Here is a 13,195-nt window from a genome sequence, read left to right as displayed (position 1 = left end):
CCATCTCTGTTGTGGGCAGCTGAAGCCGGCGCGGTCCTCTTCTCCGTCTTCTTCCGCGTCTTCGTGTCCCAGAATGCGCTGCACCGGCCCCTCTCGTCACTTCCGGTGCAGCGCCGCATTCCTAAACAGCTTCTGGGCATGCCCAGAAGCTGTTTAGCAGGGGAATGCGGCGTCGCCCGGAAATGACGAGCGGGGCCGGTGCGGCGCATTGATTCCTGGGAGCTATGACGTTTAGCTCCCAGGAATCATCGCGAGGCAGGAAGTGACGGGGTGAGCCGCGGCGCTGGAGGAGGAAGCTGTCATAGGTGAGTATTTACGATCGTCAATAAAAAGGTGAGTAAACAAAAAAAAAAAAAATAACTATCCAATTCCTTTTCAGGTGCGGCATACCTAGCGGAGGGGCACAAAAAAAAAAAATCTTTTTTGTGCCCGGAACTCCGCTTTAACCATCAGGTGCTGACTAGGGCCAGTATAGGGGAGGAGATGGGGTCAGAAGTAGGTTATTGGGTTACAGTTAGAAGGTGGGGTAAAACCACAACTGCTAGAAAAGCTAGTCCTTAGTTAATACATCCCAGTAAATATGCCCAATTGCATCTGTGGCAAAATTGCTATAAAAGCAATATTTATCTATTCTGCTTTCATACCACTTGTCATTATATACGATTAGTAACATTTTATTTACGTTTTTCTTATTCATGTATATCTGTTTTCTGCTGTCTCAGTGGAACCAGTGGAAGAATCTAAAAGTGTTGGCCAAGAGGTTGAAGGAGAAACATCAGAAGAAGGGTAAGGTGATTCTACATGTATACCAATGCATCTGACTATGTTACTAAATGCTATGATTTTACTGGGTTGTTAATTTTTTGGTAATTTATTAAATGCAATCACTTGGTGGTTGAATACCTTTTGCATATTCTGGCCACCATGTGCATATAAACTTGCACAATGCCTCTTCTCAGATTTCCACTAGATATCATGAGTGGCTTACAATCATGGTGATCACACACAGGTTTGAGTTTTGTCTTTCCATTAAAGCATTTCAGGTAGTTAGTGCCACTGCATCCTGAATATGGTAGTGTATGTCTGTTTAATTCTGTAGTTTAACAGGTACACTTACGGAATATATATAAAAAAAAAAAAAAAAAAATTCTTATTAACCGCTTGCCGACTGCGCACAGTATATTTACTGCGGCAGTCGGCCCCGGCCAGGCAGAGTGACGTAGGTCTACGTCGCTCGCCTGTCACTCCTTCCAGAGCCAATAGCGGGCGGGCGCGCGCCCGCTGAGGCGCGCGCCCGCCTCGGCTCGTTCACGGAGGAGTGCGGGAGTGTGACTGGCGGACCCGATGTCCGCCGGTCACACTACGATCGCCGCTACAGCGGGAGAAAGACAGAGCGGCTTGTGTAAACAAGCCACCTGTCAGTTCTCCCTGTGTAAAAGTGAAGATCAAACAGTTCTACTATGTAGAACTGTTGATCTTTGTTTTTACACTAGTAGACCTGTCCCTGCACAGTTAGAATCACGCCCCTAGGACACACTTAACCCCTCCCTGTCCAATACTGTTAACCCCTTCCCTGCCAGTGTCATTTTTGCAGTAACAGTGCATATATATAGCACTGATTACTGCAGTAATGTCACTGGTACCCCCAAAAGTGTCAAAAATGTCAGTCAAGGGTCCGATCTGTCCGCCGCAATGTCGCAGTACCGCAAAAAAAATCGCAGATCGCCGCCATTACTCGTTAAAAAAAAAAACACCAAAAATGACAAAAATCTTTCCCTTTGTTAGTAAACGCGATAACTTTTGCGCAAACCAATCAAAATACGCTTTTTGCGATTTTTTTTACCAAACATAGGTAGCGTAAAACAAATTGGCCGAAAATTTTAAAAAATTTTGATTTTTACATTTTTTTTGGGGGAATTTCATATAAAAAAAAGTGAAAAATATTGTTGTTTTTGCAAAAATTACGCTCTTTTTTTGTTTATAGCGCGTGATCAAAAAATCGCACAGGTGATCAAATACCACCAAAAGAAAGCTCTGTTTGTGGGAAAAAAAGGACGTGAAATTCGTTTAGGTACAGCGTCGCACGACCGCGCGATTGTCCGTTAAAGTCACGCAGTAAAAAATCGCAAAATAACCCCTGGTCTTTTAGCAGGAAATTCCTCCGGTGGTAAAGTGGTTAATATCACTTTCTGCCCATCTTTTAGCCTATAAAAATACTGAGCAGAATATTAAATTAAAGCAGTGTACCAAGTAAGAGCACTATATGTCCTTAATGGAGAAGTGCAGCCAAAGCTCCTTTTGGCTGTACTTCTCCTCTGGCTCACAGAAGTGCATTCCGTTATGCACTCCTGTGACCCGTTTTTTCAGCAGACAGCGGTCCCAGTTGGGGAAAGAGCACGACAATGTGGTTGAGATCCGCCCACAACCCTGGACTGGCACCTGGCTTAGCCTCTCAGAGACTGAGCCAATCACTCCCTGCCCCTCCACAGCCCAGCGCTCCAATGAGCGCAGGGGGGGGGGGGGCAGAGCAGACGGCTATGACTGACAGTCACCAGCTCACTAAGCTCTGGGAACCGAGCACTCAGCGGTGTTTGATCACTCGGTTCTCAGTCTTAGAGCCAGCAGGGGACAGATCAGGGCCAGCGCTACCTAAAGGCGAGGTAGGCTCTTGCCTAGAGCGCACTATAGTTAAAGGCGGTGCTGGCAGGGGTGGACTGGTCTGGGGCACAAGTATCTTTGGGACCCCAAGGCTGCTCATTGGGCCAGCGCGGCGGCGCCACTCACACGGCCTTTTCGTGCCGGCCCGAGTGGGCTGTATTGCGACGGTCTTTTGTATCCCCCTGCTATATGAGGTGCACTCCTCCGCAGCAGCCTATTGGCCATCCCCCTGCCCCAGGAACTCTCTCGTGCAGAGAAAGGCAGAAGGGGAGGGGCAGAAAAGGAGGGACAGTGCATGGTGGAGTGCAGATACAGCGGCTGTGCCTGAACCAGCGGAGGATACCGAAGACTGGCTGGAGGAGCCCGGCGATGGAGCCTGGAAGCCATGGAGAGATGGGGATTATCCATTGAAGTACATTGTATTGGGAAGGGGAGGGGGGGGGGGGTTTGTGTGAGGTCTGTTTAGTGGTCTGTTTAGTGGTTGGAGAGGTCAGTGTAGTAGTTGGAGAGGTCAGTGTAGTCATTGGAGAGGTCAGTGTAGTCGTTGGAGAGGTCAGTGTATTGGTCAGTGTAGCGGCTAGGTAGGTCAGCGTAGTGGTCTGGTAGGTGAATGTGGGAATCAGGTAGGTCTCTGTAGTGTCCACCGTATACATGGGCAGGGCAAAGAGGGTGGAGTCAGGGGTAAGGCCGATTGGGGGGGTATTTTGAGGCAAAATTAGGTTTTGCCTTAGGGTGTCAAAAATCCTTGCACCAGCCCTGGGACAGATGCAGCATTGGACCAATGCTGCATCCACCTAGGTAAGTATAATTCTTAGGGGGGGGGGAACCTCAACTTCTCTTTTAGAGGCTAACTACACTTTTGTAGTTAAAAAAAAAAAAAAAAGCCATATTGTAATTGAATGTCCATTTTAAAAAAATGACCTTTACTGTTTAAATCTGCAGGGCTGTAATTATCTGTAAAGTTCAATGCAATATGGCAGCCTGTAGGCTTCTATACACACTTGGTGGGTGTATGAACTTTACCAGAAATGTCATGCTTGCATGATTGGCTCACTGATTTTTCCAGAAGTCAGATACAAGATACCAGTCATATTTTAGGCATCCTCTAAAGCAAACCTTTAATTTTACATAGTTACATAGTTACATAGTAGGTGAGGTTGAATAAAGACTATAGTCCATCCAGTTCAACCTGTGTAGGTGTGTGTGTGGCTGTAATCATCTCGCATACCCCTGAATGTTCTCATCCTTGAGATGTACGTCTAGTAGTCTTTTGAAAGCCACCATACTACCTGCAGAAACCACCTCTTGTGGTAGAGAATTCCACAATCTTGTAGCCCTAACAGTAAAGAACCCCCCACGTTGCCTGAGGTTAAAACGCTTCTCCTCTAATCGCATTGTATGCCCCAGAGTCCTCATGCAATCCCTTCGACTGAACAGCTTTTTTTCTAAGCTTAGATCCCCATTGAGATATTTAAAAATTGCTATCATGTCCCCCCCTCAGGCGTCTCTTCCCCAGGGAGAATAAATCAAGCGATTTCAGACGCTCCTCATAATCAAGGTCCTCCAATCCCCTAATTAGTTTAGTTGCCCTTCTCTGGACCCTCTCCAGCTCCAACACATCCTTTCTGAGGACTGGTGACCAGAACTGGACAGAATACTCCAGATGAGGTCGGACCAGAGTTTTATAAAGTGGAAGGATTATAGTCTTATCTCTGGAAAACATCCCTTGCTTTATGCATGCTAATATTCTACTAGCCTTGGTAGCCGCCGCTTGACATTGCAAGCTGTTGCCTAGTCTATCATCAACCAAGACTCCCAGATCCTTCTCCATTTTTGATTCTCCCAAGGGTTCCCCTCCTAACGTGTATTGTGCTTTTTTGTTTCTAGTCCCCAAGTGCAAAACCTTACATTTCTCCACATTAAACCTCATTTGCCATGTCGTTGCCCACTCCGTTATTTTGTCCAGGTCATTCTGTAGGCCATCTGCTTCATGCTGTGCTGTTATTGCTCTGCCTAATTTTGTGTCATCTGCAAAAACTGATATTGAACTACTGATCCCGACCTCAATGCTGTTTATGAATAAATTGAACAAGGTTGGTCCTAGGACTGAGCCTTGGGGGACCCCGCTTACTACCTCAGACCAGTCTGAGTATGCGCTGTTTATTACCACCCTTTGGACACGCCCTTTTAGCCAGTTCCGTATCCAAGAGCAAACCCTGCTGTCGATACCTGCAGACCTTATCTTATAAATTAAGCGCTTATGGGGAACTGTATCAAACGCCTTAGCAAAATCCAAGTACACCACATCCACTGGTCTGCCCCTATCTAGCTCACAGCTCACCTCCTCGTAGAATGTTAAGAGATTGGTTTGACAAGAACGCCCATTTGTAAACCCATGCTGGTTACTACTGATGATGCTGTTGTCCTTAGCAAACTCTACGATATAGTCCCTTATCATCCCCTCCAGAAGTTTACATACTACTGATGTCAGACTGACAGGCCTATAATTTCCCGGTATATGCCTCTGACCCTTTTTGAATATCGGAATCACGTTTGCTTTCCTCCACTCCCCTGGTACATCTCCTGTCCTAATACTGTCCGCAAAGATCAGGAACAATGGTCTGGATATAACCTTACTGAGTTCCTTGAGTACTCTCGGGTGTACGCCATCCGGGCCTGGTGATTTGTTTGTGTTAAGTTTATCCAGCCTTTCCCTGATTTCACCCTCTGTTAGCCATAGTGGCAAGTCCTGTGTATTACTACCCCTCCGTTTCCTGTGTAAAGACTGACGAGAAAAAAGCATTCAGCACGGTTGCTTTTTCAGTGTCCTCTGTAACCATCCTCCCATCATCGTTAATTATGTGTTCAATATGCTCTGCCCTAGTTTTTTTGCTGTTGATATACTTAAAGAATTTCTTTGGTTTATTTTTACTATCCTCCGCTATTTGTCTCTCAAAGTCTATTTTAGCCATCCTGATTTCGTGTTTACACTTCCTATTTGCCTCCTTGTATTGGTCGAAAGCCAATACTGTGCCCTCTGATTTATATTTCCTGAAGGCCAATTTTTTTCCCCTAATAAATTTTTTAACGCTACGGTTTAGCCAGCCAGGTTTGGCTTTGTCTCTTCTAAATTTATTTCCCATAGGAATGCACAGCAAGATGCCTTTGCTTAATATGTTCCTAAAGCATTCCCATTTTTCCTCTGTGGTCAGGGATCCCAGGGTTCGGTCCCAGTTTTCCCTTTCCATCAACGAGTACAATTTTGGAAAGTCTGCCCTTCTGAAGTTAAGGGTTCTTATGTTCCCCACTTGCCTTGCTATATTGTTATTTACGCTAAATGTGATCATCCTGTGATCGCTAGAGCCCAGGTTGTCCTGGACCCCTACCTCCGAGATTAGGTCTGGGTCATTAGTGATCAATAGATCCAGGATTGCGTTTTCTCTAGTAGGAGAATCCACCAACTGTGACATGTAATTATCCTGTAAGGTTTCCGTGAATAGACGGCCCTTATGTGAGTGTGTAGTCCCCTCTCCCCAGTCAATGTCGGGATAATTGAAGTCCCCCAATATGATGACTGATCCTAGCTTTGCCACTTTACCCAAAAGTGCTAAAAATTCCTGCTCTACCTCCTCCCCTTGTTTAGGTGGCCTATAGCAAACCCCCACAATTACTTTTCCCTTTTCTCCTTCCCTATGGAGTTCTACCCATACGGATTCTAACTCCATACATATCCCTTCCGTAATGTCACTCCTCTCAATCACCTTTACATTATTCTTGACGTAAAGACATACTCCTCCTCCTCTTTTTCCTACCCTGTCCTTCCGGTACACTGAATACCCTTGGATATTTGCCAGCCAGTCATGTGAGGGGTCGAACCAAGTCTCCGTTATTCCCACTAGGTCTATGTCCTCCTCATGTACTAACATTTCCAACTCATCCATTTTATTGGCTAGGCTCCTGGCATTAGCAAATACCCCTCTTAGTTTTACGGAAGTTAAATGTGATTGGTGCTTATGTTTATTCCTGTTTGGTCTGCGGTTCTCCCGCACAGACCTACCGATTGACGTTGTGGACCTACTGTCGCTGCTGACCCTACAACTGTCTTCAGTCCTTTGCTCCCTCCTAACTGACTCTACTTCTGAGCCCTCCCCCCCGTCTCCTAGTTTAAAAGCTCCTCCAACTTGGTGGCCATCTTTCTCCCCAAAAGAGCTGTACCGTCCCCATTAAGGTGCAGCCCATCCTTACTAAAGAGCCGGTAGAAGTCGGCCCAGTTCTCCAGGAACCCAAACCCCTCCTTCCTACACCAGTTCCTCAGCCACTTGTTAAGTTCCCTAATCTCCTTCTGCCTCTCCTGTGTGGCTCGAGGTACAGGCAGTATTTTAGAGAAAACCACCTTGGAGGTCCTTTTCCTCAATCTATTACCTAAGTCCCTGAAATCGTTCTTTAGGATCCTCCACCTACCTTTAACTTTGTCATTAGTGCCCACATGCACCATGACCGCTGGGTCCTCCCCAGCCCCGCACAACAATCTGTCTGCCAAATCTGCGATATGCCGAACGCGGGCGCCCGGTAAACAACAAACTGTTCGGTTAACGAGATCTTTTTTACAGATTGCCCTCTCTGTCCTCTTGATAATTGAGTCCCCAACTACCACAACCTTTCTAACCTTTCCTGAGTTATGGCCCCCCTTCTTCCTGGAGCCGTCCCTCCCCTGGCAGCTGGGGGAGGGTGCATGCTCCAGCACTGCCACCCCTGAGTTGATATCCCCCTCAACCTGCAACTCTGCAAATATGTTAGGGTGTACCAACTCAGGACTGGCCTCCCTGACACTCCTCCCACTAACATTCCTAACAGTCACCCAGCTGCGTGCCTCTGCTGCTTGCGTCTCCTCCATTCCTCCCTCCTCTATGCTGGCCCCTGCCAGCGCCTGATGGGTAATGTCCAAGCTCCTTTCCAGGTTGTAGATGCGACGCAGTCTTGCCACTGTGTTCTCTAGATCCACGATGTGGGCTTCCAGAGCAACAAGTTGCTCACATCTTGCACAGCAGTATTCGTCCTCGATTGGTTCATCAAGAAACTCATACATGGCGCAAGAAGTGCACTGAGTGGCATCCCCAATCCTGTCGGACATTATTACCCACTACTCTATGGGGATAATGTTTACGACCTGCTCTTCCTTACCTACACTACCTCTATCTCCCCTGGTACTAAACCTGGGGTACTCACCAGTCACTAATAAACTAACCAGTCGCTAAGATACTTACCAGTCGCAAAGATAGCAACAGACACAAAGATACTCACCAGTCGCAAAGATACTCACCAGTCGCAAAGATACTTACCAGTCGCAGATACTTACCAGTCGCAGATACTCACCAGTCGCAGATACTCACCAGTCGCAGATACTCACCAGTCGCAAGGATACTTACCAGTCGCAAAGAATCTCACCAGTCGCAAGATACTCCCCAATCACAAAGAATCTCTCCAGTCGCAAGATACTCACCAGTCGCAAATACTCACCAGATACTCACCAGTCGCAAGATGCTAACCCTCGCAAGATGCTAACCAGTCGCTAAGATACTCAGCAGTCTCTAAAATACTCACGGTCGGTCAGTCACAGAGCACCGTCGGTCAGTCGCAGAGCACTGTCGGTCAGTCACAGAGCACTGTCGGTCAGTCGCAGAGCACCGTCGTTCAGTCGCAGAGCACCGTCGGTCAGTCGCAGAGCAGTCTGTCAGTCTCTGACGGTCGGTCAGTCGCTGACGGTCGCAAGCAAGGTCAGTCAGTCACAGATCCCTATGTGGTCAGTCAGTCACAGGTCTGTCAGTCAGTCACAGGTCCAAAAGCACCGTCACACAGCTGCACAGATACTCACCAGTCGCCGCTGCTCCTCCTCCCCTGCTTCTGGGAACACTCACCTCCTCAGTACTGTGCGGTGTCCGTCCTCCGCCGCAGCTGCCGCTCCGCCGTCCACCGCCGCAGCTTTCAGTCCTGGTCCCTCTCTGACCCGGTCCCGCCGCTCTCTGTCCCGGTCCCGCAGCGCAGCCGCCGCTCTCTGTCCCGGTCCCGCAGCCGCCGCTCTCTGTCCCGGTCCCCTGCACCCGCGCCGGCTTCTGGTGACCCAGTGCGGCTCCCCCACACGTGTCACCCGGCTCTCCTCCACACAGCTCTCCTCGCTGCTCTGCTCGCAGTTGTTTGCTCCTCCCACACTGCTTCCGGTTCTGGTATTTTGGTAAGATACTCTCCAAACTTAAGGCCCGCACACACGTAGCGATTATCGGCCGTAAATATTCGGCCAACGTCCGATCGGCCGATTGTCGGCTTGTTAGTATGATGCTTCCGACAACCGTCTGCGACTTTTAGGCCGAACAGAATCTGGTGTGCAGGCCGACAAACAGCAGATGAGCAAGACTGGGCATGCTTAGAGAAGAAAAAACACACGGAAAGTTAACCATCACATGACATCACTTCTGCAGTCGGCTGTTGTTGGCTGACAAAATTTGTGTGCAGTCTTTTTAGCACTTTTCAACCGACAGGACAGCACCGGACAAAAGACGGCCGATCGTTCGGCCGACAATCGCTACGTGTGTACGGGGCTTTACTTTTAAAAGGGATGCGGGCACTGCAACTTTTCTCATTAGAACACGGAACTGCTATTTTCTCTTTCGTTTCATTGACACAGCGCTCCATGAATCCTAAGTAGTGGGCTATATTGCCTCCTCCAGGAGTAGGCAGAACAAAAAACACCTGGCTATGTCCATGGGCCATCTTTAGCTGGTATATAACCCCCCTCTCTGCTCTAGGTAATCAGTTTTAATCTATCTAGTCAGGAGTATGGACCTATGGTCCTGGCTGGGATCTCTGGTCCTAGCAATGTTTTCTCCTTCCTTACATCTTCTTTGGTTTTTGTCTGGGGAGATCTACAATCAACTGCCTGGCTGGGTGACTGGCTGGATAATCTAGATCCAGTGGTCCCCCCAGCCCAGCCAGTGAGCGTGTGCAGACCGCAGCTATGGGCTAGGTCGGCCGCGACATAGCCTCACGGACAGAGACTGGCCCTCGAGTTAAACATCTTGCAGGGTCGCAAATGACTGGGCTGGGGTCTGAGTCGCAGCGGCTCCTTGGCCGACAGCTCCCCTAGTTCGGTGGCGAGTTCTGTCTGGAGCGTTACCCGCACCATGGAAGGGTAAGTACAGTCCCTCCCTCTCCCCTTTTTGGTGGTTTTCTTTGGGGTGGACACGGTTAACCTCCAGGGACAATCGGACCTGCCTGCAGGTTCCTTTCTCCCATCCTTGAATCCCTTACTGAGCTGAGCTTCCCCCACTCCCATTCCCCCCTGTCTGGACCTAGAGTCTGGTGGGGGTCCCAGGGCAGAGAATGCATCAGATACCCCTTGTGTCTCCCCCTGCTATCCCCACTCTGTAAGGGGGGTTGCAGGGGAGTCCCAGTGCAGAGTGCACAGCAGAGTCTCCCTTTAAGGTGTGTGCTACCTTCGGAGGGGGGTCCCCTTGCAGAGGGTGCAGCGTTGCAGAGGGTGCAGGAAGGATCCTGGCAGAATGCTTAAGTAGCTGATGGCCATTTTTCCCTAGTCTCGCTGGTCTCCGGTTGGCGGTCATGTTTGTGTAGTCTGATGTCACAGGGGCCATTTTCCCTTTGTCTGGAAGATGCTGGAAACAACTCAATCCTTGTGGGGATGCTGAAGCTCCTCCTCTTCCTCCTTCGTTTCCTCTTCCTGTGCCCGGAACATATGAACAGGGATAGCGTCCATGATGATGCTGGGTTTGAATTCTCTGCGCTCCTCCGGCCGGTAGGGTGAGTCTTTGAAGTCCGCTGTTATCTCTCTCTCTCTGCTGATAGGTACCCTGAGCCTTGAGGGGATCCTTTAGTGGTGCCAAAAGATAGTTTTCTCTTTCGATTATTGACGGACACAGCTCCTTATCTTCTTTGACCCTTGGGTTATGCTGCCCCCTACAGGAGTAGGATACTAGGCGGAAAATAATTAACTATGCCTGTAGAGTATTCCTAGTGGGTATACTCCTACTTCCTGCTATAGGACTTCAGTTTTTTTTATGCTTAGTCAGGAGTAAGGACCCAGTTCCTTGCTGGAATCTGGTCCTGGCATTTATTCCTTTTTAAACTGAATTTTTTTTTCCTGTGTTTTCTGAACTACAATCAAGTCTGTTACAGTGAGCAACTACAATTAACGGCCAGCTCCAGCGCTAGGTCGGCTGCTACATAGCCCCACTGGATGGGGACTGGCAGGCGAGTTAAACTTCTCGGGAGGACGCATAGTCCTGGTCACGACCTGTGTCACAGCGTACCTCTGGCCCGCAGCACCCACATTGGTGCAGTGGTCTGCCCGGAGTGGTGCCCGCTCAGTTCCAAGGTGTGGTGAATAGTGTCCCCCCCTCTCCTCTGGTGAATTCTCAGGTAGGACGTGGGTTCCTCCCGGGGTTGGTAGGCCCCCCCCCATGTATCCTTCCTTCCCAAATGGTGCACCCATCACTAGTGAGGTCCCCCTGCACAAACACCCTCGCCAACCCCCCTTAGTCCCCCCCCGGGGTTGACAGGCTATCTTTAGGTGTTAGGCTGTTAAATGGTGATGGGGCTGGAGTGGGGAGATAGCCCACCCCCAGCGGCTTAATTTAGCATTTTTCTGGGGAAAATGTCCCAGTGGGGGTCCCTGTTATAGCCCCCCTTGCTGGCTACATGTACCTGAGGGGGCATCTGGGGGTCCCGGGAGTTGCGCGGGCGCCACCATTTTTCTGCGGATGGCTGCTATTGAGATCGGTGGCCTTGTTTGTGTAGTCCGGCGGCCATGTTTTGGTAGTTTCCCAATGGAGTGGAGTTATTTTCTTATAGCCTGTGGAGCAGTGATGCAGCGGTGGGTCTCTAGGGGCAGTGACTGCGTTTCCTCTTCTTCTCTGATCGCCACACGGCAAATAGCTTGGCGCCCTGTGTCCCTCCTTGAGTCGGTGGTGGTGAGTCCCTGTGGGTGTGCAGCTCCCTCTTTCTGCTATAGCAGCGCCATTGGTGCGCTGGGACCTGTGGTGCCACTGGTGGGGGTATTCTTATTGCGATTTTTTTAAATTTTTTTCCCTCCAGATTTTGCCCCGGGTTAACCATGGAGTTCCTGGAGCATGTGTCACCACCTGACCCACTCTCAGAAGCTGCGGGACCCCCTGGGTCTCGGTCTGCTCTGGCAGCCATGACGGCAGTCCTACAGTCACTGGTGTCAAAGGTTGATATGGCCCTTCAACATAGGCCTAGCAAAAAGCATCCCCCCTCCCTCACCTGCATCCTCTGTCTCCTCAGATTCTGAGGTTAATTTGGCCGCCACAGACGCGAGTCACCCTACTGGCTGTCCAAGGTGACTAAGGTTTTCCTCCTTTGAACCATAGAGAATAGCGCACACACACACATAAAAAGTTGCTTTCAAATCTTGGAAGTCTACTTAAAAACACCTGCTCTTATTAGGTAAATATGGGGATTTATTTAATCACACTATATGGCCATATCGTGCTTAAGCCCACCACTAGTGTTTTTAAGTAGCTTTGCAAGATTTGAAAGCAACTTTTTTGTTTGTGAGTGTGTGCGCTATTCTCTAGGGTTCAATTTGTATATTGGTCTTTATAGCAGCGCCAACCTTAGAAATGTGTGTTTAGGGTGTGCTCTCCAATATCTTGTTACATGTTTGGTCCTGACCAGACTTCTGGGTGGAGGATCCCACTCTCCCACACTAGTACCTCATTATCATTGTCCATCTGTGAGTAGTTATACGAGGGGTTCCTTTATTTTGCAGTTTTAGCAGAGGAATCTGTAGCTAGCAAACTTCTCCCATGCAAGGAGTGATTATGCCCTGTGGTTCTGAGAAGTGGGATTCATCTTTCGCTATTGTTCATTGACGGACGCAGTCTCTGTTCTTCATAACAGTAGGGTTATATTGCTCCCTACAGGAGTAGGACACTAGGCAGAAAAATGTTTCTGGCTACGCCTATGGGCAGTCCCAGGGGGGGTATACCCTCTCTCCCTGCTACAGGATGTCAGTTTTAATCTGCCCAGTCAGGAGTGAGGACCTAGTTCCTTTGCTGGGATCTCTGGTCCTGGCAAAAGTTTTTTTTTTCTAGATAGTTTTTATCACCGGATTCTTTTTCTGCGAGATCTACAAGCAACTAAGTCGGATCTGGGCGACGGGCTGGATATATAGATCCAGTGGTCACCCAAGCCAGCCAGCGAGTGCTCCACGCCAGGTCGGCTGCGACATACTCCCACCGGACGGAGACTGGCACTGCGAGTTACACGTCTCGCCAGGTCGAATACAACCGGGTCTAGGCCCGAGTCTCAGCATTCCTATTGGCCAACACTACCCCCCCCCCCCACTTCGGCGGAGAGGGGTTCTGTCAGGAAATGGCGCCTACCTGTTCAAGGTACGGTAAGTAAAATGTTCCCCCTCTCCCTGTGGCGTGTTTTGGGGTGGACGTGGGCCCCTCCTTAGGACGGTCGGACCCTCACACCCCCAGGTTCCCCTCTGTCCTGTCAA

General features: G+C 49.2%; 1 protein-coding gene across 1 annotated transcript in view; it reads left to right on the top strand.

The window, feature by feature from the left end:
- The window catches only part of EXD1 (exonuclease 3'-5' domain containing 1), a gene marked incomplete at its 5' end in the record, with an annotated part of 442,032 nt that overhangs the window by 82,853 nt on the left and 345,984 nt on the right, over nt 1-13,195 (top strand). Inside the window, one exon of the mRNA XM_082242816.1 lies at nt 723-786. Within this exon, the coding sequence (XP_082098942.1) occupies nt 723-786 (64 nt within the window). The remainder of the gene's footprint in view (nt 1-722; nt 787-13,195) is intronic.

The sequence above is a fragment of the Pelophylax lessonae genome, assembly GCF_965119305.1.
Source record: "Pelophylax lessonae genome assembly, chromosome: 13".
NCBI lineage: Eukaryota > Metazoa > Chordata > Amphibia > Anura > Ranidae > Pelophylax > Pelophylax lessonae.
Note: the sequence above shows the minus strand (reverse complement) of the source record. Positions and strands in the feature narration are given on the sequence as shown.